Source organism: Arachis ipaensis, chromosome B9, assembly GCF_059453495.1.
Source record: "Arachis ipaensis isolate K30076 ecotype BB chromosome B9, ASM5945349v1, whole genome shotgun sequence".
Lineage (NCBI taxonomy): Eukaryota > Viridiplantae > Streptophyta > Magnoliopsida > Fabales > Fabaceae > Arachis > Arachis ipaensis.
The window spans coordinates 1862076-1887596 of record NC_142444.1 but is presented as its reverse complement, the minus strand read 5'-3'; the positions used below and the strand labels follow the sequence as shown (position 1 = coordinate 1887596).

The window sequence follows — 25521 nt, the reverse complement described above, 5'->3', positions numbered from 1 at the left end:
AAGTATGGCAGTTTCAGACAAATAAATCTCTAACTAAATTAAATTACAAGTAAGTCCTTGATCAAAAGCTGAAAGGAGAGAACCAAATTCCAACTACTGCATAACAGTTTATGATTCAAGTACAGATTACACACAGCTGACATACTCATATGAGTAGTGTTTTATTCATCATCAAGCAAAACATCGAAAAATAAAAAAAGATACTAAAGGAGAGAAAGGAACAAGTGATAAGTAAGAAAACAATATAACAGCTTTTTCTTTAAAAATGATGTTATGATTTATGAAGATTTAGGGTGTATAGCAAACCATGTCTGGATGAATGTGAGAACAAGGCCAAGTGTGGCAGCCAACAAAGCAATGATGGTCCATGGCGAGCGAAAAAAGGTGTTGTAGGCCTCTCCCATCCAAGATAGCATTCTGATCCTGCCTCGTTTGGACTCAAAATGTGAATGGATTTGGTCTCTGATGTGAGCGAACAATGGTGTCTCAGGCACAAGAATGCTGTCCATCTTATTAAACAGGTCAGCCACTTCCTTGTCATTGGCAAGTTCGTTGATAATTATGCCAGCTAATCTGAGTTCCTTCACATCCTCCGGCTGATCAATGAGAGAGCTCATGAAGACTAAAAATGAGCTGATGTCGAAGTTGTTGCGAAAATCAGGACACATCTCATAGGCCACTAGGTTGAGGAATATATGAGGTGTTGAGCCATCCACTATGAGTTCTGGAAGCTGCAGCATCCCATCTTTGAAGCTCGGATACATCGAGTTGTTGTGGGAATCTTTTGTCACACGAATCCCAGCTGCCTTGAGTTCCTGGATGGTCCCAATCCTGTACTTCCTGAGGTGCAGGGATCCCCTCTTCATCTTCTTGTGGTTGATAGCTTTGTAAAATGTGTGTTGGTCTCTCATTAAGAGGGCCTTCCGCAGATAATCAAGAAGATGGACGGGGTCCTCCTCATCATCTCCATCCACTGCTACCTTCACTTCTTCATTCTCTCTTTTCTTTCTGGGAAGCTTGGGTGATGTCTCAATACCATGAACTTGGAGGAAGTTGCAGAGGCATTTTTGGAGCCTTTCTTGGTCCTCACAGAAGAACCTGAGGGATTGGAAAGGAATTTGATTGTCCAAGATAAGCAGATCCTGGTGCACCCGTACAAGCTTGTCCATGCTAATCTTGAGCTCTTGCTCTGGATCAACTGACAAGTCTGATTTTTCCAGCAATTCTAGAACACAACATCCATCCACTATCAAAAGTTCTGTGTCTACCATATCGCTATCAAATAAATTCCGCCACATCCGTTTATTCCCCCAGAGTTCCATAAATAAATCTTCAGCCTTTAGGTTAGTATGCCTAATATACATTGCTGCCCATGCTTTCTTATACAGCTCTCCTTGCCTTTTGTTATGAAAACAACCAAGTGAAATGATCTGCGGCCTGTAGTATCTTTGAAACTCAAGCTTTTCAGCCATGTACGCTGGAATTCGTTGTATTTTAGGCCTTGAAACTTTGTTACCTTCTCCAGTTAATTGCTTCTCCGATTCTTCTAATGTCTTACACAGATAATCGCATTCGATTTTCGCCCTTTCCACCATTTTTGAATGCATTTTTGAATGCATACTATCGAGTAGGTGGGTTGAGGTGAGAAAACAAATGACTCTTGAGTGTGTTTGGTTGTTTTACATTCTAGTTAAGTCAAGCTCAAAGTCTTTCATTTTCTGTTTCTTAATTAACCGAAATCATTATGGTGTAAGTTGGGGACCCACACTTTAAAACAAAAGGAAACAAAATAATAAAAAGAATTAGTGGCTTATAGCCATGGGTAATAAAAAGAAGAGAAAAAGATAAATAGGTCATTAATTTTTTGACTTGACTTCTTAATCTTTTCAAAACTTGGATATATTATTTTTTCATGTTCATTTGGATTTATCAGACCTAACAGAAAATGGGACTCATGAAAAAGTTTATAAAATGAAACAAATTAGACTCATTGATAAATATGTCCAAATTTTAAAGAAATCATGAATTTAACTGTATTTTTAAATTTTTAAGAATTTAAACGTCCATATACTAAAAAATCAAAGATCAATTTGTTATTTTCTTCGGGAAAAAAAATGAGAGAAAAAGTGGGGAATCCTTGTTTTAAAAAGAAAAGAAACACGGAACGAGTGAGGGAGAAGATTAAGGGAGGCTTCTTTAAAGGCATGGTGGATTTCATATTCATTCCTCTGAGGATTTAAATATATGTATGTGTCTTTTTCATGTCATTTTTTAAGCTGGCAACTTGCACCTTGTCGGCTGTCGCTAGCACCATAGCAAGTTCAATCCATCCAAGCTTCAATCAAATTTAATATGTTTTCCTCCGAATTCTATGGTTGACTCTTGTAGGTTAGGGGTTAAGGCCACTATTGTTGTTATCAATAATAATTAAAGAAATCATAAACGTTGTTATGGTAAGGATACTCTTTTCCGTGTTATATGTCAGTTCTTGAAGAAATGATCTCGTCTGTTATTTGGAGTATCTGCCTTGAACACGAACTCGAACGCGGTACCTGCAAAAAGGACTTCGACGCCCAAATCAGTTGAAAATATCTCTTTAAAGTTTGCGTATGTAATTAAGTGGTTGTTGTATAGCTTGTTCGTACTTACTCATGTTGGTACCGTTTTTATAGACTTAGGGTTTGGACTGTTCAAAGGTTGATTTGAGCGAATCTCGGCTTCAGCCGAGATTCTTAGGAAGTAACGTTTACATGATAAGCTTTTGTTTGACTGCAAGTTTGAATTTCCCAACTTGACCGAGATATAAGTCGATAAGTTCCGAGTTTATAGGGTATGATACATAGTCCCCAAACTTGACTTGCATATTCGGTTATTTAGCAAGTTGAGCTTTAGACAACTTATATCTCGGTTTTGTTGAACCTAGCAACCCCCAAGCTCAACGATGCATTTAAAAAAAAATGTTTACGTTTAAAGTGTTAATTTGGAAAACATTTATTATTAAAAAAAAGTTTTTCCCTATCTTTGGGGAATGTGCTGTAATTAAATCCCTTAATGACCGGGTTTTAAACCGTTTTTTACTTAGGGCATTTCAACGGTTAATCCTTTTGGTTCTCCCACTTAGTTAGTGGGCTTGTAATAGCGTTTTGAGTACTGCTTGCTTCCTTTGGGAATTGCTCAAAAAAGTTTCTTTTTTTCTCTACTTTTATCTGGTTTTGACGATCAGAATGACTTCCAAAGGTTAGACTTTTCTTACTTTGTCTTCTTCTTCTTCGCTTTTCTGTCATGGTTAGGAAAGGGATAATGGAAAAGAAAAGGAAAAAGAAAAACTGAAAGTGGTTGAGGTTAAGAAGGATGATCTTTATCACTGGGTGCACAAAGATGTTAAGACGCGTTCCTCTTCGTATTCTAGTTTTGAGTCACTACATGAGCTTCTTAGTATGAAGCTGGTTAAGGATTATTCTGGCATTGCTGTTGAAGTGTTGAACTCCTTCCCTGTTCCAGCGAAGAGAGGGTTTGCGAGCATAGAGGAGACTGGGGGTACTTTAATATGTACACCCCCTGTTTTACTGAGTTGCATGTTAAATTTCCTTTTTCACCTTTTGAGTAACTCAACTTAACTGTGCCCCTTCTTAGTTACACCCAAATTCCTGGGAAGTGCTTGATGGATTTTCTTGAGTATCCACCTTCTTTAGGCGTTTTCTTTTCTCTGTTTCAGTCGAAAGGGGTTCGAAAGGGTTTATGGGTGTTTTTAAGCAGTTTTTCTGGTCGTTCCATCTTCTTGCTTTATAAATTATCTTTCAAAAAATTTAAGCCCTTGTTTCTAAAGGTTCGGTCCATAGAGACCGAGTATCCTTTCTATCTTGATGACGAGTTAATAGAGAAATATACATTGTATTGGTGTTTCGAGCCTATGCAAGTACTTGAGGCTTATAGGAGTGAGGAGGAAGATTTGGTTATGGAGTTTTTAATTGAAAACTTTGCTGCTGGCGAGTGCTTGTCGATTCCTGAGATATTGCATTTCGAAAGAGAAAATGATAAAGAAGGATTAAGGACTTATATAGGTAATATAAGTGTGTACCTTTTATTGCTTGTTGTTTTCTAGTTTTTTTATGTTCTTTGTTTTGTTGTTTGTAAAAGCGCGAGTGCCACATCTGAGCTCTTCTAGGCTGCAGACTTTCCTTGACAAGAAAAAGGGAAAAGGTGTTAGTGCTTCTGGTTTACCCAAGATAGGTGAGGGGGATACGGCTTTTTCTACTGCGCAGCCGATCTCCTCGAAAAGGAAGAGGGATGGGTCTGACAATTCCTTAGAAGTGTTGTCTGAAGGAGGTAAGGGTGCTGCTGAAACTTCAAAGTCAGTGTTTGATCGTCAACGTAGGCTTCACGGGTTTATACCTGGGACGAGTTCGTATTCCCTCTGGAGTGAGCAGTTCCCTCTGGCCGAGCTCTCGGACAGGGTCTCTCAATACCCTGGAGACATGCTGCTTATCACCGAGTTGGGGTGGAAGCTTTGGGAAAATATGTTCAGTTTTGTAAGCATTTTGTTTTTTGTCTTTCTTGCTGGTTTTTTCTTCGACTTATTGTATTTACTTTGTTCCCTTAGGTTTTTGCTTCTCGTCTGCTATGTGTTGGTCGGACTACAAAGTTGCTCGGAGCCGAGCAACAAGTCGCTGTTGAGAGGGTTGTTGCTTTAGAGCGCGCGGTAAAGGAGAAAGATGAAATTATCATTGATCTTACTGCGAAGGTGAAGGAGGGAGAGGATGAAATTGCTCGTCTTCGAGATTAGATTCACCTGCTGCAAAGTGAGATTAAAGATAATGACAAGACGAAAGGTGAAATGACTGCTCATATTCATGAGCTCGAGGATGAAGGTATAGAAATGTTAACTTCTGGGTTCGACCGAGCTGTTTCTCGAGTTTCACTGTTTGCACCTGAGTTTGATGTTCGTCAGCTTGACATGACAAAGATTGTGATTGATGGAAAGCTGGTTCAAGATAAGGCGGGCGAGGATCATGATGAAAATGTTCCTCCGCCTGTTTGAATTTTTTATGTTTTATTTGGAAGTAGACAGATTTTGTACTTTTTGAAATGGTAAAGCCGATTTTTGTTCCGGTTGTATTGACTGAGTTTCCGAATTATGGTGTCGGAATTGACTATGACTTGTGAATGTTTTGTTTTTTTGTGATTCCAACTTTGATTTTGTTGGTTCGAAGTATGATTGAGTAGTATAATGTATTTTATTCATATGAAAAAAGTTTCTCATGTTTGAGGTATGTGGGATGGTCGGCCTCATTGAAACCTACCCGAGTAAAACCCTCTTTAGGAATAAAACCTCGTGGTTAGGAAAAAGAGTACCTGGCCATCCTACTATTTACAACATGATTAGCTATAATAGTATTTGAGTGATGAAATGTTCTATGTGTTTGGTAAGGTTGTTCCATCTAATGTTTCTAAACAGTAAGCCCCCTTTCCGATTACTTTAGCGACTCGGAAGGGTCCTTCCCATGTTGTTGCCAACTTCCCATGGCCTGGAGGTTTCCAAACATCTTCGAGTTGTCTGAGCACTAGATCTCCTTCTTTAAGGGTTCTCGGCCGAACTTTCTTGTCGCATTGTCATTTCATAGCCAGTTGCATTGACTTTTGCCTTAGTCATGTGATGTAGTGTCCTTCGTGGATGACGTCGAGCTCGACACGTCTGGTTTGTTCGTTGACATTCTCATCGAAGTGTTCGGTTCTGGTCGAAACTTGGCCGAGCTCCAGGGGGATCATGTATCAGATCCATATACTAGTCAGAAAGGACTTTCCTTTGTTGTAGACTGGGGAGTTGTGTTATAGCTCCACAGTACTTCGGGTATAAATTCTGTCCATTGACCCTTAGCCTCGGTTAGTTTTTTCTTTAGGGCCTGCAAAATTACCTTGTTAGCCGCCTCTGCGAGCCCATTGCTTTGTGGGTGTTCGACAGAGGAAAAATGGTGCTTAACATTTAAATTGGTTAAAAATGAAGTAATTTTCTTATCAGTGAATTGCCTACCGTTGTCAGAGATAATTTCTCTAGGTAAACCATATCTACAAATAATGAACTTCCAAATAAAGTTTTGTACCTTATCCGAGGTTATCTTCGCCAATGGTTGTGCTTCTATCCATTTTGTAAAGTAATCAATGGCTACCAAAAGGAATTTTACCTGTCCTGGTGATATTGGGAATGGTCCGAGGATATCTATCCCCCATTTGTGGAACGGGCAGCTGACGTCGGACATGTGCAATGTTTCGGCCGGGCTATGTATTAGTGGCAAGCATTTTTGGCATGCATCGCATTTTTGCACCTTTGTTGCACAATCCGATCTTAAAGTTGGTCAATAATAACCTGCCCGCAGTATTTTTGTTGCCAAACTTCTTCCTCCCATATGGTGTCCTCAGATTCCCTCATGGACTTTGTTGACTGCCGCCTTAGCGTCGTCTTCTCCGAGGCATCGGAGTAATGGTCGGGAGAAGGCTCGTCTGTATAAGTCGTTATTGATTAGGGTGTAATTATTTGCTTTACTTTTAAAAGACTTCGGTTCTCCTTCTGGTATCGTTCCTGTCTTCAGATAATGGATTGTGGGAGTTCGCCAATCTCCTTCCTGTGCCATACTTAAAACATAATGCATATCTAGACTAGGTTTCATTAGTGTGAGATGAACTAGATTTTTTGAATGTTGGGCATCTCTATATGTGGCTAGTTTTGACAAGATATCTGCCCTGGAATTTTGTTCTCGGGGTATATGTGTTATTTCAAATGTTTGGAAACTCAGTATCATGATTTTAGCAAGGTTCAAGTATTTTTCTAAGAGAGGATCTTAAGTTTGAAAATTACCGGTTATTTGTTGTACCACGAGTAAGGAATTGCAGTACACTCGCAGCTTTGACACCTCTATTTCCTTTGCTAGTCTTAGTCCTGCTAGTAGTGCTTCATATTCGACTTGGTTATTTGTTGTTTGGAAAAGGAATTTGATTGAATGCTCTGCGTGTACCCCTACGTTGTCTTTTAACAGTATTCCTGCTCCACATTCGTTGTCATTTGATGCTCCATCTACGTACAGCTCCCATGGCTCGGCCTCCTGTACTTCGCAGGTGAATTCGGAAATAAAATCGGCTAGGGCTTGAACTTTGGGAGATCCTCTGGATTGGTAGGTAATGTCAAATTTTGAGAGTTCGATGGACCATTTTGTCAATCTTCCTGCTAGATCAAGTTTTGATAAAACTTGGCGAAGTGGTTGATTGGTCCGAACTATGACTCAGTGTCCTTGAAAGTAATAACGCAGGCGCCGAGCTGTGATTATCAGTCCGAACGCTAGTTTTTCTATCATCGGATACCGTGTTTCGGCATTTTGTAATACTTTACTTACAAAGTATACTGGGTGTTATTCCTTTCCATTGTCTGTTACATGCACGAAACTGACTGTGTTAATTGAAATTGAAAGGAATATGTGTAGTGGCTTACCTTGTTCTGGTTTCTGTAATATGGGTGGTGATCCTAAGATATTTTTGAATTTTGTGAATGCTTCTTCACACTCTTCCGTCCAGATGAATTTATCAGCCTTTTCTTAGGGTATTGAAAAAGTGATAAGACTTGGCTGCCGCTGCTGGCAAGAAGCGGGATAAAGTTGCTAACTGACTTGTGAGATGTTGGACTTCTTTCAGGGTCTGAGGAAATTGCATGTTGATTACTGCTTGACATTTGTCAGGGTTAGCTTCTATTCCCCTATTAGTCAGTAGGAATCCGAGGAATTTTCCTCCCTGTACACCGAAGACGCACTTCTCCGGATTTAACCTCATGTTGTGTTTTCTGAGTCGCTCAAAGATTTCGTTGAGGTCGTGCTTATGTTGTTTTTCCGAGCTTGACTTGACCACCATGTCATCTACATATATTTCAATATTTCTTCCGATCTGTTCTTTAAAGACTTTATCCATCAATCGTTGAAAAGTTGCCCCTGCGTTTTTTAGCCCGAAGGGCATCACTTTGTAACAGAAATTGCCTTGGTCGGTCACGAATGTTGTTTTCTCCTCGTCTTCTGGGTGCATGAGTATTTGATTGTATCCTGAGTAGGCGTCCATGAAGCTGAGTACTGGGAATCCTAAGGTGTCGTCTACCAATCTGTCTATGTTAGGAAGTGGGTAGCAATCTTTGGGGAACGCTTTGTTTAGATCGGTGAAATCCACGCACATGCGCCATTTTCCCGAACTCTTTCATACCATTACTACGTTGGCTAACCATGCGGAAAACTGAAGTTTCCGAATGAATCCTGCCTCTAGAAGCTTTTGCGTTTCTGCCTCTGCTGCTTTTCTTCTTTCTGTCCCCAAGTTTCTTTTCTTTTGACGTATAGGTCGGGCGTTAGGATTGACTGCCAGTTTGTGGCATATGAAGTTCGGGTCAATTCCTGGCATATCTGTTGGTGTCCATGCAAAAAGATCGGTGTTGGCCTTTAATACGTCGATGAGGCCTTGTTTGTCTCCTGCAAGAAAAGCGGATCCGATGTTAGTAAATTGTTCGTCTCGGCCCAATTGTACCTTTTCTAGGTCATCCGTAGGTATAGGACGACTGTTGTCGCTTCGAGGGTCCAATTCGGCCAAGGTTGGGAGGCTTTCGAAATTGTACACCGAATGAATTCGAGGTGTGTTCTCCTTTTTTGTTGCTTTGAGACCTGCGTTGTAGCATTGCCTGGCCTCTTTGTGGTCAGCGTACACCGTCCCCACCATGTTATCCTACAAGGGAAATTTTACACAAAGATGGACCATCGAAACGATGGCCCCAAAGGCGTTTAGTGATGGTCGATCTAGGATAATGTTATAAGGGCTAGGACAATCAACTACTAGAAATTGAATATCTAATGTTTTGGAGTTTGGAGATTCTCCAATTGTCGTTCTTAGCCAAATATATCCTGATACCGATACCTTTTCCCCAGAGAACTCTACCAATTCTCCAGGTGATGGTTGCGGTGCATTGTCACTGAAATGCATCTTTTTGAAGGTTGAGTAGAACAAGACATCGGCGTTACTTCCTGGGTCGAGCAGGACCTTTTTTACTGTCAATTCTCCCATATGGATTGAGATGACGACCGGATCGTCTAAGTTCGGGCAAGGTGATTTGAAGTCGGCCGTACTGAAGTCGATACGGGAAGTTGGGGCCGAGGTTTGTGGTTCTGGACGAGATCCTTCCATCGTCATCATTGTTCGGTAGCTCCTTTTCCTGGCCGAGGTAGTTGCTCCGCCACCTGCGAAGCCACCTGAGATGTAATTTATTATTCCTTTGGATGGGGGTGTTTCCACCTGCTTTTACCAGGGTTCTTTTTCTTTTTCTGCGTCTTTTGTCATCTCCATTTGCTTTCTAAAGGAGATGTACTTGTCTAGAAGGCCTTGCCTTGCCAATCTCTTTAGCAGATCTTTTGCTACTACGCATTCATCTGCCGTATGGCCGAACTTCTGGTGGAAAGCGTAATGTTTGCTTCTGTCCACTTATTTTTTTATCCTGGTACGAGCTTGCTCTGATTGGCGGTTTGATCAACTTGTTGTGTAGGATTTCTTTAATTATGTCTTCTTTTTTGTGTTGAATTTCGTGTATGAGTCGAACTTTGGTGCTAGTTTAAATGATTTCTTGGGATCTTTGTTTATGGATCGGTGAGGCCTTTCTTCTTCTCTTTTAGTCGGCCTTTCGTTCTTCTGAGCTTCTCTGAGTTCTTCAATCTCTATCTGGCCTGTAGCTTTTTCTCGAAATTCCTCCAATGTTTTTGGTTTCGCCACTACTATCGCTTTTTGGAAATTCCCGGGATGAAGTCCGCTTTTGATGGCGTGTAACTGTACCTCTGGATTAAGGTCAGGGATCTGCATGGCTACCTCTGTGAAACGTGTCATGTACTCTTTTAAGCTTTCATGTTGTCCCTGTTTGATTGTGCTGAGATAATCTGAATCTCTTACGTAAATTTTGGAAGCTGCAAAATGGTTAGTAAATAGCTTTGCGAATTCGTCAAAGTTCGAAATGCATCCTTTAGGTAAATTAGAGAACCATAATAACGCGGTACCATCTAGAAAAGTGGGGAAAGACTGACACAAGATGGGATCTGAGTCACTGTAAAGAAACATCATGGACTCGAATTTCGTCACATGAATTTTAGGGTCTCGGATCCCCTTGTACGGTTTCAAGGTTGTTGGGAGAGTAAAATTCTTAGGCATTTCAAAATCTATGATTTCTTTGGAAAAAGGACATTGTCGTCGTCTTTCCCCTTTTGGAGGCGTTTCTCCTGTTTTCGCGTTTGATTCTACTTGGTGGTCTTCATGGGGGTGACTGTTGGCCTTCTTTTTGTCCTTATCCTCTTCACCGCTGTTTTATTTTGACGCCAATAACTCTGCCATACGCTTATTTTCTGCTAATAAGGCGGCATTAGCTGCCAAAAGTTCGGCGTTAGAGGGGTTGTGTTGCGGGGTCACCGAGTGATCTGTCATGGTTCGGCTACGTCCCTGCAAAGAGGAAGGACAAGAAAACAGCACAAGAAAAGTAAATGCTCGTTAGGTTAATGCTTAAAAAGTGAGGCGTTGCCCCACGGTGGGTGTCAAATGTTTTGGCAAGGATACTCTTCTCCGTGCTATACGTCGGTTCTTGAAGAGATGACCTCGTCTGTCACTTGGAGTATCTGCCTTGAACACGAACTCGAGCGTGTGGTACCTACAAAAAGGACTCCGACGTCCAAGTCAGTTGAAAACATCTCTTTAAAGTTCGCGTATGTAATTAAGTGGTTGCTGTATAGCTTGTTCGTACTTACTCATGTTGGTACCGTTTTTATAGACTTAGGGTTTGGACTGTTCAAGGGTTGGTTTGAGCGAATCTCGGCTTCAGCCGAAATTCTTGGGAAGTAACGTTTACATGATAAGCTTTCGTTTGACTGCAAGTTTGATTTTCCCAACGTGACCAAAATATAAGTCGATAAATTCTGAGTTTATAGGGTACGATACAAACGTAATACTTAGAAATATAATTATCTAGTTATGTGCTATGAAGCACGGATTCTCCTATGGTGCCGGCGTATCCGTGTCGGACACGAATCCGACACCGACACTCGACGGATACTTCAAACGAGCGTATCGGTGACGTGTCTTCTTGCGATACAGAATTTTGGTGAAGCTGTCATGAATCCGAACGAGTACGACCCGATTTTGTGGTTTTATGGCCCAATTAACCGATTTTTTTTTTATTTTAAAATATTTTAAAATAAAACAAATCAAAATTTAAATTTAAAAATAAAATAATTAATAGAAGCAGAGTTGATGACAATAGTCCAGATCTGAGTGAGGTTTCATATTTATCTTTAGATGAACCAAACATAGAAGCTGTGGTATTTGCGGATGGACTTGGAGGAGAAGAAATTGATACATTTTCTATTAGCGAGATGGTAAGAGTAGATTAAAATTTTTTATTTTTTTAATAATTGTATAATTTTTAGACTTTTTTATGCAACTATATTTCCTCTTATATTTATAATATGATATTTTATTAATTTAATATATTATTTAAATTTTAATTCACAACGTATCCTAAACGTGTCGTATCCAATATTTTATAAAAAGAACGTGTCGACGTATCCGTGTCGTGTCGTGTCCGTATCGCGTGTCGTATCGGTGCTTCCTAGGTTATGTGTTTTCATCTTGTATTTTCCTTCTGTCTGTCTTAAAGATATTTAAAAAAATGAACAAATCTGACATATAGTATTTGAACTTCCAATATATTAGCAAACCTTACTAAAAGAAAATTCAGTAAAATGTTATCTAATGAAATCAGAATTGTGTTTAACTTGTACTAATGTAAGTCGTGTGCATATCATTTATCATGGTAATATGATATAGTGGAAGCTAATGTTTGCTTGGTGAAGTTTCCGATTTTGCAATGTGCTTCAAGTGAGTACTCATTCCTGTGACAAGATAATTTATGATTTATGGGTTCTGCTTCACTCTATTTCAACTAGATCCTTCTGATTTTTTCATAATAAAAATTGGAAATTATGAATTTCAGCATCATAATAATTAACGGAAGAATAAGATTCCAAAGACTGCATAGCAATTTGGGATTTAAATACACATTACAATTCACATACTCATATGATGACTATATGAGTGCTGTTTTATACATCATTAAGCACACACAGTATTAAAACTTAACAAGCAAAAGATCTGATCTGATGAATAAAGTTACAGAAGTATATAAAGGACAAAATGACAAGCAAGAAGACAATAGTATGAGAGTGATTTTCCTCAAATTGGAGGAGAAGAACAAAAACAAATCAAGGTAACTAGCAGATAATTTATCATCCAGCAGATGCATAACACCATAAGACTCAAATACAAATTATTGTTCACATACTTATGTGAGTGATGGTTTATTCATAATCAAACACACAAAAATAAAACTTTAAAAAAAAGAATGATTCAGCCATATGAAAGGAGAGGACGCTATAGTGGAGTCCTAAGAAAAGAACACTGATGAGTTTGGAAAACTCTAATTTAAATTGATGATGATCAAACATTATTAACATAATTAATTACAAAATTATTAATTAAAATCTTCATAATTACAATTGCTAATTTAATAATTCTGTTTGTGCAGGTTTCTATTGGGCCGAAAAATATTGGCTAGCCCAACTCATATACTCAGCCTTGATATTATATTGTTGAGATCATGATGGCTGAGATTATAGTTATACTTCTTGGGCCGAATAAAAAGAAAAGATCTGAAACCCAGTATGAAATCAAAATTCAGCCTTATGCAAATTAGGATATGAATGTTAGCTTAATTGTTTAGATGGGCCAGATTCTATTAACCTTATTGTTAGCCCAAATTGTTTTGGCTTGCTTGGTCTAAAACCAATTGAGAGAGAAAGCAAATTTTTTTTTTGCTTCATGCTTCCAACGGGTTCCATTTCCATCATGTGGTGGATTTCAAATTTTCTTTGCTTAAGTTAATTACCTTGGAAACATGAAAGAGAAAATGTCAAGTGATTTGATGGCAATTGAGTGTAGCTTACACGCTACTACACAAAGCATGGAGAGTTGCACCTAATTAATTTATCTAACACTCATAGCTTTGCTTTTCTTTCTCTTTCCTCTCTCTCTACTCTTTCTTCTTCTTTCGGTCATATCACAGAAACCATGGAAGCTAAGCCTAACCACCGAAAAGAAGGAGAAGCAAGTAACAAGACCATCACAATAATGGCAAGAAAAAGAAAACAAAAAGTATGCTGTGGCTGAGATTCTCATCACTTATGGTAAGATTTGGTGAAGATATTTCAGCTTCTCCATACCCAAAAATGGATGAAGAAGATTTCGGTCAGTAGAGGAAGATCCTTGGAGGGATGGCTTGTCTCTGTCTTTGCTCAACCACCACAGGAAGTAGCTACAGTGGCTACGTGATGGAAGAGGCAGAAGATTGGAGCAGATGAAGCTATCATCATCATGAAGCATCAAGGGCTAGAAGTCCGTCTTGGAGGGCAAGGTAAGATGGAGGGCTCGGATTGATGAAGATTGGTGACCAAGGAAGGACCAGAGGTAATTGCATGTTGGGTTTTACATTCGGTTTCCTCTCCTCTCTCTCTCTGGCCGAACCGGTTTCCATGAAGAAGAAGAAGATTAGCTTGGTTGGTTTGGTTTCAACCATGGAGGCTTCTCCCTATATATAAGGGTGAACAGCCAGGGCTTGAAGCAAGGAGTGAGAGTGCAAAGCACAGAGTTCTCATAGCTACCTAAGCTAACAGAAGTTCCTCTCCTTCAATGTTTTCTATTTTATAATTTTCTGTTTAATTTTGTCTGTCTTGAGTCTCATGGAAAAAGGCAAACAGTGAGGTTTGTATGAAAAAGCCATAGAGCGGAAAAAGGTAAAGAGTGCAAAATTAAAAGAAAAAGCCATAGATGTCCTTAGAGGTCCTTTGTACATCTGTTTGTGTTTTATGATTCTGTGGGAATCCCCTTGCAAGTTGGGTTAGCACTTAGCAGTTGAAAGCTTGGCAGTGACCAAGTCAAGTTCAGGATTGGAGTTTAGATTCTGTACTTGTCCCGGATAGGAAGGGTAGTTCCTAGGAAGAATTGGTGTTTGTAATCAAGAATGATTATAGTGAAATTCCATCATCTTTGTGATGGAGACTGGATGTAGGCTGCACTGCACTTAACAGCTGAACCAGGATATATCTGGGTGTGATTTTCTCTCTCTTCTACTCTATTTCTGTTTCTGCTGCACAGGAGATAAAACTAAAAAATATCTCGTGTCGGGTCACGAGATAAAAAGAAAAAATCTCGTGGCTAGGGACGAGACAAAAATAAAAAAGTCTCCAGAAGTTGTTTCAAAGACCAGCAAGTGTTATCAAGTGAAAAAGGGGCTAAGATTCAACCCCCCCTTTTCTTATCCACTGAAACCATCAATTGGTATCAGAGCTTGGTCTCAAAGAGATCAAGCTTTGCAGCTTGGAGAAAAGATCCTGATGGCAGAAAACAGTGGCTCAACTCTGGTGTTCTACAATCTGACAGAAGGACAGTCAAGCAACAAACCTCCTCTTTTCAATGGGAAGAACTACACCTATTGGAAGGAGAGAATGAAGATCTTTGTGCAAGCAGTGGATTACCGACTCTGGAAGATTATCTTGGAAGGTCCTCAGTTTCCAACCACTACAAGTGCTGAATGAGTAATCTCACTCAAACCAGAAGTAAGCTGGACCAAAGAAGATAGAAAGAAGGTGGAGCTCAATGCCAAGGCTATCAACTTGCTCAACTGTGCTATTAGCTTTGAGGAGTACCGATGGGTATCACGATGCACAATGGCAAAGAAAATCTGGGACAAACTTCAAATCACTCATGAAGGAACTACCATAGTAAAGAAGACAAGGATAGACATGTTGAACAGGGAATATGAAATATTCTCAATGAAGGAAGGAGAATCAATAGATGAAATGTTTGAAAGATTCAACATTATCATTGTTGGCTTGGATGCTATGGGGATTAAGTATCCTGATTCTGTGCTTGTAAGGAGAGTCCTAAGGTGTCTTACTAAAGAGTGGGAAAAAAAAGCCTTAATCATTTCTAAGAGTAGTGGTTTAGATTCCATGACATATGATAACTTGAGAGGAAATCTACTTGCTTTTGAAAACATTTATTTGAAAAAAGATTCAAAAAAGAAAGGAATTGCTTTTATATCTGTTTCTAACCCCCTGGATGATGAATCCAGTGATAATTTCTCTGAAAATGAATTTGTGTTGTTTGCAAAAAAATTCAGAAAAATGGTGAAGTTTAAGGAGAAAAACAAGGGAAGCAGCTCTAGGAAACAAAGGAAAGATCTCAGCAAGGTGATTTGTTACAACTGTAAAGAAACTGGGCATTTCAAGTCAGATTGCCCTAAGATGAAGAAAGAAGAAAAGCCAAAGAAGGGAAAGAAGAAAGGTCTGATGGCTTCTTGGGAGGACTTGGAAAACAATTCTGAAGATGATGAAGAATCCGAAACTAAGTCTCAACCATGCCTTATTGCAGACCACGTTGAACAGGTAGTCACCTATAACCCTGACACTGAAGCTCTTCATCTTATGATAGACCACCTTTCTAAAAAAATTAGATGCTTCTTGCTGGATAATCAAGAACTTGAACAACAAATCACCATTCTTAAAGCAGAAAATGGTTTTCTTAAAGAAAAACTAAGGGAGGCCGAAACTACTGTTGATCTTGTTGAAGAAAACAAGAAGTTAAAAGCCCAACTTAGGAGCTGTGAAAGTGATCATTCTGTTATTGCATATGTAAACTATTTTAAGGAATTAATGTTAATATATTTTTATGAAATGAAGTTTCTTAATTGAGAAGCAGATGATGCTCCTGAGCCACCATGGGTGGCACACTGGACACGAAAGAGACTGGTCAAGCGGATTGCCTTTGAGGCAAATAATGAAATGATAAATAAAAAAGACTCATTTTCCTTGAATTTTTGGTTCACGTGCTTCTAAATTATTGTGATAACTAAATTCTTTGGCATCATTTTGTTCGGAAATATTCCGTACTTTTCTTGTAATGTAATTTCTCACATCTTTTTTAATAAAATTTAGTTCACGATGACCACTCACTGCTGCTACAAATGACTGATATGTTTTACTCAGTCTGATTTTGGCTTTCTCGTTATTTTCAATGGTACAATGCACAAACATGCTTAGCTGCCTGTGTTGTTTCAGCATCTTTGTTCGATCTGGACAATAAGGATGTGAATGATTCAGAACAACTTTAAAAATGATCCAAAGACCAACGTCCTTCAATATATGTACATAAATCCTGGCTGGACAGTTTATTTCTGCTGAAAGGTTTGTCTTTAGAGTTGGAGATATCTTGAATTTCCATTTTCCCTCTCTACTACATGTAATTAATTGATTGTTAATTTCATCTCCCTTCTGAGTGGTGTTCCTTATTCTCGTAGAAAAACCAGCAAGTTCGGAATAATCTTTGTAGAACTTTTCAACTTCTTCGAGTGTCTTGAAAGTCATCCCAACCTTTGAGACAAATTGTTAGTTCATCGACAACACACCTAGATTGCAGAATAAACCGAAATAGTATCATACATAAGGATATTGTGTAATATCAAATGAACTGAAAAATATGCATTATATAAATTTAGAAAATCCTAAACAACACTGGTTTTAGCAAAGAAGCATGAAATTATTCATTATCACTTTATTCAATTACATTCCATTCCATTCAATTCAAAATTATTGATGAGTGAACCGAAATATTATCATACACAAGACCATTGTATAATAACAAATAAATAAACCGAAATAATGTGATCATAACAAATTATACATTATCACTTTATTCAATTGCATTAGATTCCTTTCAATTCCATTCAATCCAAAATTGTTAAAGAATGAATAATTCAAATCTCGTCCACTTGATTCGATTCGCAAGGATAATCCAAATCGCTCTCATCCAAATTTAAACTTGAATAATTCATTATTTTAATACAGAAGAATAATACATTCGATTTAGATGAATAATACACGGTTTGATTCGTAAATGCATATCTGAAGAAGAAAACAGAGGAGAAGACAACAAAATCGAAAATTTGAAGAGAAAATTTGGTGAAAAAAACGAAATTCTAAAGAGAAAGAGAGAAGAATCAGACGAAAACACAATGAAAACAGAGAAGAAAGCAAATTTTATGTTGAAGATAAATAAAAAAATGAAGGTTCATATTAAAAGTTTGTTATAAGTAAGTGGCGCGCGAGATTAAATTAGATAGATGAACTTGGTTCGGAAAATTATATGGATCCAGAGCATTATTGTTAAAAGTAACATATACATATTAATTAGTAGATAGCCGAATTTTTTAAAATATAAACAATTTTGTTAGCCTTTTTTAATGTTTTTAAATGAATTATTTATCATCTTTAACTTAGGAAAGATCTCCAATGAAAAAAAAACTATAAGAGAATTTCATGGGAACTATTTTAATTTTGTTTATGTTATAATTTAAAAATAATCAATATATGATAAATTAAAATTAATAAAAAAAGTTAACTTGTTTAATCTCATATTCAATCTTGGAACTAACAGGATGCATGTTTCATCATAATAATAATAATAATAATAATAATAATAATAATAATAATAATAATAATGTTACGGCCTGGCCCAAACTATTTGCGGGCCAGCCCAACCCGAGTACCACCTGACCCGAACGGTCAGGAGTGAGGCGCTTAGTCGCCGACCTGGACACGCGTCCCTGAGAGCTGTGCGAAGGAAGCATCGAAGAAGGTGGGCCTGTCCCTGCAGGGCCCACCTCTGACACGGTATATATGGGGAAGGTCCTACCCCTCTCCCAAGGTACGTCACATACCATTCATCCCTTTTTCGCCTGCACACTTTGCTGACTAGAGCGTTGGAGTGTCTTGCAGGTGACACCCCCCTCCTCACACGAAGTGCTCGAGACGTCGTCTACTCCAACCCGGTAACTTACGACCAGGCGAGACCTCCCCTCATCAACCAGGATACTAATTCGATCCGTCCGGTACCCGACCTATCGAACATTGGTGCCGTCTGTGGGGATCGCCTGAATGGACGTTGTACTGGACCCAGGAGGAACAGACCGCGAGACCGAGCGCAGAGGGGAAGCTTCCGTGGCTTTTTCCCGGGAGCGCATGAGGTCCCCTCCAAGACGAACCTCACGATCTCTCGAAATGCGCCCTTTCGGGGAACTGGCGATAACAGTGCCAGAATAATGCAAGAACTACGTCACATGATGCAGGACCTAGAGCGCCGGCTGGTAGACCGGGAACATCGCCAACAAACTCCCGAATCAATCTACTCCCGTCCCCCCCCCCCCCGAGAAGCCGCTCCCGACAAACAGCTAGCCCACGATCTGAGCCCGAGAGTGCCAGGGAGGAAGGACGCGCAAGAAGACGCCGCGACCCCATCATTTACACCAGGCACGAAAGGAGGCGCACCACAGATCGAAACCGCGAGGACACTCGTCGGGAGGACGACGAGGGAAGAACAGTGAGAACACGGGGACCAGTGATAATGGGCACAATCCAATTTCATCGTTCCATCCTCAAGGTCCGGCTGCCAAAGCACTTTGACAAGCCAACGGACATGAGGTACGATGAAACTCAAGACCCACAGGAGCACCTCACGACTTTCGAAGCCAGAATGAACCTGGAGGGAGTGGGAGACGAGGTAAGGTGCCGCACTTTCCCGGTCACCCTAGCAGGACCTGTAATACGGTGGTTTAATAACCTCCCGCAGGGCTCGGTGACCAGGTTTTTGGACATCAACCGCGCCTTCCTAGCCCAATTTACAACCAGAATCGCAAAGGCAAAGCACCCAATCAATTTACTTGGAGTGACTCAGAGGTCCGACGAGCCGACCAGAAAATACCTAGACTGATTCAACGATGAATGCTTGGAGATCGACGGGCTGACGAATTCGGTTGCTAGCTTATGCCTGACGAACGAACTTCTAAACGATGACTTCAGAAAGCACCTCACCATGAAGCCTGTATGGACAATGCAGGAGATCCAGAGTGTATCCAGGGAATACATTAATGATGAGGAAGTAAGTCAGGTCGTTACCGCCAACAAGCGGCAGCCCGCCTACAACCAAACCCAGCAGCACGGCATCGGGGAGAGACAGAAGGAACACGCCAGAGATGGCGGTCCGAGCAAGACGTCCCGAGCGTTTCCTTGTGTCGGGAAATTCACCAATTACACCCCCTAGATCGGTTGAGGCGGGTAAAGACGGTTGCCTAGCTTACTTAGTAAAGGACTCCTTTTGTTTAGCGGTCATAGATCGATTCTAGGTGGTTAACTTTTATACCCATATTCTTTGGAGTTACAGTTGGGTCCCATAAAGGTGTAGTAATAGAATCCCCTAGAAGGAATAAGAATTCAATCCCTTCATCTACGGCTTATGGAGACCTTTAAATAGTCCCTATTATAGAAGTTTACCAACAGATAGCCGAGAAGGGAATTCTGTCGAAACCCCGACCTCTGAAGGACCGGACCGGGGGAAACAAGAGCCTCTATTATGACTATCGCAAAGACCACCCGGTCTGAGGACCTCATAAGCGACCTGGGAAACGTGTTCACCTCCCTCCGACAACACGACATGAGGCTCAACCCACTCAAATGCGCCTTTGCCATGGAAGCAGGGAAGTTCCTAGGGTTCATGATAACCCAAAGGGGGGTCGAGGCCAACCTGGAAAAATGCCAAGCAATACTCCAAATGAAGAGTCCGGGCTGCGTCAAGGATGTTCAGAGGCTATCTGGAAGACTCACCGCTTTATCCCGTTTCCTCGGAGCGTCAGCTGCTAGAGCGCTGCCATTTTTCAACCTTATGAAAAAAGGGATAGTTTTTATTGGACCCCGGCGTGTGAGGAAGCATTCAATCATTTCAAAGAAATCCTAGCAACATCACCCGTGCTCGGGAAGCCAAAAGTCGGAGAACCGCTCTACCTGTACCTGGCCATAACGGAGGAGGCGCTGGCGGCAGTCTTGGTACAGGAAGAAGGGAAGATTCAACAACCAGTTTACTTCGTGAGTAGAGCGCTACAAGGAGCAGAACTAAGATACAGCAAACTAGAGAAGCTGGCTCTAGCACTGCTAACCTCCTCCCGAAGACTACGGCAGTACTTTTAGTGTCACCAAGTGGTCGTAAGAACGGACCAAAGAATCCGCCAAGTTCTCCAAAAACTCGACTAATCGGGAAGAATGATGACTTGGGCCATCGAACTATCTCAATATGATTTGCGATATGAGCCCCGATATGCGATCAAGGCACAAGCAATGGCAGACCTCTTGGTGGAAGTAGCGGGGACCCAACCGAAGAAACGGGCATACGGTGGAGGCTCCACGTGGACAGGGCCTCCAACCAAACGTCCGGGGGTAGTGGGATCATCTTGGAAAGTCCTGCCGGGGTCATATACAAACAATCAATCAAGTTCAAGTTTCCTGTATCAAACAACCAAGCGGAATACGAGGCCCTTCTGGGCGGCTTGATCCTAGCTCGAGAAGTCGGGGCTACAAGGCTGGAAGTATGCAGTGACTCACAGGTCGTTACCTCGCAGGTGAACGGAAGCTACCAAGCCAGGGACTCGCTATTGCAAAAGTACTTGGAAAAGGTCAAAGAGCTGGCAAAACAGTTCGAGGAGGTCGTGGTCCAACACGTTCTGAGGGAAAGGAACACACGGGCAGACCTCCTATCAAAGCTAGCGAGCACAAAACCGGGAGTCGGCAACAGGTCCCTTATTCAAGGAATGATAAAGGAACCGGCAGTCGCCCTCCACCTAACAAAGATAGGCCCCTCCTGGATGGACCCCATCACTGATTTCCTAGAAAACGGCAAACTCCCTGAAGACGAGAAGGAAGCTAAAGCACTGAGAAGGGAGGCGGCCAAATATGCGATCATACAAGGCCAACTGTTCAGAAAGGGACTTAGCCAGCCCTCGCTGAAGTGCCTCCATCCCGACCAGACGGACTACGTACTCAGAGAAGTCCATGAGGGATGCTGCGGTCACCACATCGGAGGCAAAGCCCTAGCAAGAAAGCTCATCCGAGCTGAATATTACTGGCCGTCGATGATGGTCGACTCAAAAGAGTTCGTAATGAAATGTGTCAAGTTCCAAGAGAACGCCAACTTCCACAGAGCGCCGGCAACAGAACTAAGCCTACTGACGTCCTCCCGACCTTTCGCACAATGGGGAGTCGATCTACTAAGACCTTTCCCGGTCGGCCCGGGGCAAGTCAAATACCTCATAGTCGCTATCGACTACTACACCAAATGGATAGAGGCTGAACCACTAGCGAGCATATCCTCAGCCAATTGTCGAAAGTTCATGTGGAGGCAAGTGATAACTCGATTCGGCATCCCAGAAATCGTCATCTCTGACAACGGGACATAGTTCACCGACAAGAAATTCATGGAGTTCCTCGCCGGCCTGGGCATAAAGCAGAAGTTCTCCTCAGTAGAGCATCCCCAGACAAACGGTCAAATTGAGGCTGCAAACAAGGTCGTCTTGCTGGGCCTCAAGAAGCGGCTGGATAACAAAAAAGGGGCATGGGCCAACGAACTCGCCTCGGTTCTTTGGTCCTACCGAACAACCGAGCAATCCTCCACAGGGGAACCCCTTTCCGCCTGACATACGGGGTGGACGCAATGATACCCGTAGGGATCGGCGAGCCAAGCCCACGATTACTCCTAAAGGGAGTAGAAGAAGCGGTGGAAAAAGACCTGGCAGACGAGGCTAGCGAAATAGCCCATTTGTCGGAAATAGCACTAAAGCAAAGAATGGCCCTGCGCTACAACTCCAAAGTGCTCAAGAGGGAATTTGAGCAAAACGACCTTGTCCTACGACGCAATGCCATCGGGCTACCGACCCAAGGAGAAGGTAAACTGGCGGCGAACTGAGAAGGCCCCTACAGAGTCAAAGAAGTGATTGGAAAGGGCGCCTACAAATTGGAGAAGCTCGACGGTAAAGAGGTCCCGAGAACTTGGAATGCAGGTAACGTAAGAAGGTTTTATTCTTAGCTCAAGAACGCTGACCAGGCGGCCTAACGAGCTTAATAATTTACTTTTGCACTTGCTACGATAATAGACTTGTTCAATTACCGGTTAATGTTTACTTGTCAAAATTACCTCTCTATTGATTTTTCCCTACTTATACATCCCACGACAACAAGTTCCATATAATACGTTAAACGGAATCACAATACGGCACCCCGGGACTGATCACCCTGGGAGCCACCTAAATTTAAGCCATAACAAACGGCTACGGCAATACTAAAGGCCACGACCTGGCCCTGCCAAACTACCAAAATGGTAAAGCAAACACGAGCGACAAAGCCAATACCAACCAAGCGGTAGCAAAATGAAACGAAAATAATACTAGATGAACGGATAAAGATGATAACCAAAAGCCGACCAGGCGACCAGTAAAGTATATCAAAAGACTAGTTCCACAAGTTCTACAAGCAAAATACACCAAGTACAAAGAGATCACATTTTGGGCATATCGACAATCTTGCCATCCTTGATTGTTTTAAAGACCCCAATTGCCGACGTATCGAAATCAGGAGCCACGATCTTCACCTGGGCCTTAAGTGCCTCTTGAGTCATGAAGATCGCGCTCTTTCCCTATTTCACGGTCTCCTTATACTTCTTCCTGAGCTCCTCGATCTCAGCTTGGGCAGCCTTGGCCGACGAAACGGCCGCATCACGCTCCTTCTCCAGAGCGACCACCCGACCTTGCGTGGCATTGAGCTGATTTTCCAAAGCCATCTCCCACTCGGTTAAACGAGACATGGTAGCATCGAAGGCCTCCAGCTTCTCCTCAGCAGACGCGACTTTCTCCTCAGCATCCTTAAGCTTTTTCCCCGTCCCGGACAGCTGCTCTTAAAGCATTTCAACTTGAGCTTTGAATTCATTGTTGGCCTTAGTAGCAGCTTCGAGCTTCCGGCGCAGCGACTGCATCCCCGATAACTCGAACTCGGCCTTCTGGACTATTACAGCACCGCGGAGAAGGGTACGATACATCCACCTCGCCTGCCTCGCAAGCTCGGTGCAGAGAAAGTGATTTTCTGTGCCGGCGATTAGTTGGGAGTCAATGAAAGCCCCAGCATCGAAGTTTCTCTCCATCACGGTGAGAACTCCTTCGGGACTAGAAGATGCCCTCTGCCTTTTGGGAGTAGGGATGAGCTTCAAATCATCATCCTCTTGTTGGATGGAGGAAGAATGCCCAATGCCGGCCGTCTCCTCGGGAATAGGGGAAGCATGCGCCCCGGCAGAGTTTTTGTCAGACATCTCGGTGTCACGAGGGGAAGGCACCGCCTGATCCTTCTTTTCCTCAGGAGGGTTCTCCGGCTTACCGTCAACCTTCTCGTCAGCTTTCTCTTCATCACTGTCTGCCAAGAAGGTCTTGTACAAACCCTCAAGCCATGTCACCGAAGCAGACATCTCCACTGCAACAAACAATTAAACAAGTTAGTCGTGAAACCGGCACAACCAAGTGAGGCAATAGCAACGCAAAAAATACAAGGCAAAACAACTCACAAATATAGTTTCTGGCGACCTACCGGTCACCCATCAAAAGGTGGGGGTTCACATGATTCTTCCCAAAAACAGCCAACAGTACATCGGCAACCTTTTTGTCCACGACGGACATCCCCTTATAAGTCACCTTAATAAAAGTGTTAGATCCTGCCCCGAAGCTCCAGTACGTCGGGATGAGGCGTTCCCCTTCTAACGACAGCTAGAAGGGGTGACGACCTCTGACCGGACGCACCTTAAAATACTTGTCTTTAAACCCATGATAAGAGTCCTCGAACAAGCCGAAAATCCTCCGACCCTGGGCAGATCGGAAGGACATGAACCCTTTCCTCGCTTTCCCCTCCTTCGAAGGATTCGTGAGGTTAAAGAAAAAGAGAAAGACGTCAATGGACGCCGACAACTCCAAATATTCACATACCATCTCGAAACAGCGGATAGAAGCCCAACTGTTCGGATGCAGTTGCGACAGTGCCACGGAGATCCGGTTAAGGAGCGCCATTTGAAAAGCAGAAAACGGGATGCGAACCCCCACCTGGGTGAACATGTACTTATAAAACCAGATCCAGTCGGGGACCTGAGGGGAATGGAAGTTAAGCTCATATAGTCGTTCGTTGGGGGCAGGAACAAAGACGTCGTAATTGGCTTCCTCGTCTGTCCCTCCGCACAAGTACTCACCCTGGTGGAACTCCGTCAACTCCTCCTCGCCCATCTGGTTCGGGGAGTCCTTCACGTCGGCAGTCACCCAGGCGTAGGGGTCGTAATTTGCGGCGGAGGGAGAAGCTCGAGAAACGACGCGAGGCATACCTACAGTGGGGTACCACTCGGTTAGTCTATGAGGCCGGGAGTCCGGAAAAAATCCAGAAACTACATTTAAACCTATTCAATAGCTAGGATCAAGCATGGCTAAGGCAAAATTCAAACAAAAGCCTACCCTGAAATGGTAACCCCCTTTACGCACCTACTTGGCACTAAAGGCCATCTACCATACAAAACCAAGCAAACAGCATACATGCAAAAGAACTAATGGAAAAGGCAAAATAAACACGAAGCAGAGAACGAAGAGATGAATGATTACCTGGATTAATTGCGAAGATTCGAAAGAGATGATTGGAGAAGCGAATGCACAAGAATGCAGAAACAACACTCTGGGAAACTCAAAGAAGGGGAAGATGAAGATTATTGGAGTGAAGATATGAGAAGAAAACAAAGAAAAAACTGTTTAAAACTGCCATTCAAGGAGCGCGAAAGGCCTAAGGGCAAAACAGTCTTTGCGCGCGGGGTTTTTAACCCATTATGAGTATTTAATGCTCTGCGCGAGGAACGAGGCGACAAATGATCACCTCAGCAACGAACAGACACGCGCGCAAGAGGCACGTCCCCTCCACGGGCGGCCGACCTGGCGACAACACACGAAAGAAGAGATAACACGCCACCAACAACCCTCACGGTCATTGCTGGCGCGTTGGGGGCACTGTTATGGCCTGGTCCAAACCATTTGCAGGCCAGCCCGACCCGAGCACCACCCGACCCGAACGGTCAAGAGTGAGGCGCTTAGTCGCCGACCCGGACACGCGTCCCTGACAGCTTTGCTACAGCTGTGCGAAGGAATCATCGAAAAAGGTGGGCCTGCCCCTGCAGGGCCCACCTCTGACACGGTATATATGGAGAAGGTCTTACCCCTCCCCCAAGGTACGTCACGTACCATTCATCCCTTTTTCGCCTGCATACTTTGCTGACTAGAGCGTCGGAGTGTCTTTGCAGGTGACACTCCCCTCCTTACACGAAGTGCTCGGGACGTCGTCTACTCCAACCCGGTAACTTACGATCAGGCAAGACCCCCCCCTCATCAACCAAGATACTAATCCGAACCGTCCGGTACTCGATCTACCGAACAAATAATAATAATAATAATAATAATAATAATAATAATAATAATAAATATAG

At 42.2% G+C, this 25521-nt stretch overlaps 4 protein-coding genes across 4 annotated transcripts; 1 reads left to right on the top strand and 3 right to left on the bottom strand.

Moving 5' to 3' along the window:
• Positions 1-57: 57 nt before the first annotated feature.
• LOC107614687 (UPF0481 protein At3g47200) lies at positions 58-1695 on the bottom strand. Its single transcript, XM_016316830.2, has one exon. It carries the CDS (start codon positions 1617-1619, stop codon positions 279-281), a length of 1341 nt encoding a protein of 446 aa, XP_016172316.2. The 5' UTR covers positions 1620-1695; the 3' UTR covers positions 58-278.
• Positions 1696-9561: 7866 nt separating this feature from the next.
• Positions 9562-10116, bottom strand: LOC107614688 (uncharacterized). The gene has a single exon (XM_016316831.1). It carries the CDS (start codon positions 10114-10116, stop codon positions 9562-9564), a length of 555 nt encoding a protein of 184 aa, XP_016172317.1.
• Positions 10117-15956: 5840 nt separating this feature from the next.
• Positions 15957-16520, bottom strand: LOC148543513 (protein FAR1-RELATED SEQUENCE 5-like). Its single transcript, XM_088498073.1, has one exon. The coding sequence runs from the start codon at positions 16518-16520 to the stop codon at positions 15957-15959; it is 564 nt and encodes a 187-aa protein (XP_088354199.1).
• Positions 16521-19560: 3040 nt separating this feature from the next.
• LOC148543512 (uncharacterized) lies at positions 19561-21670 on the top strand. Its single transcript, XM_088498068.1, has 3 exons — positions 19561-19903; positions 20310-21133; positions 21434-21670. The coding sequence occupies exons 1-3, from the start codon at positions 19561-19563 to the stop codon at positions 21668-21670; spliced, it is 1404 nt and encodes a 467-aa protein (XP_088354194.1).
• Positions 21671-25521: the final 3851 nt, after the last annotated feature.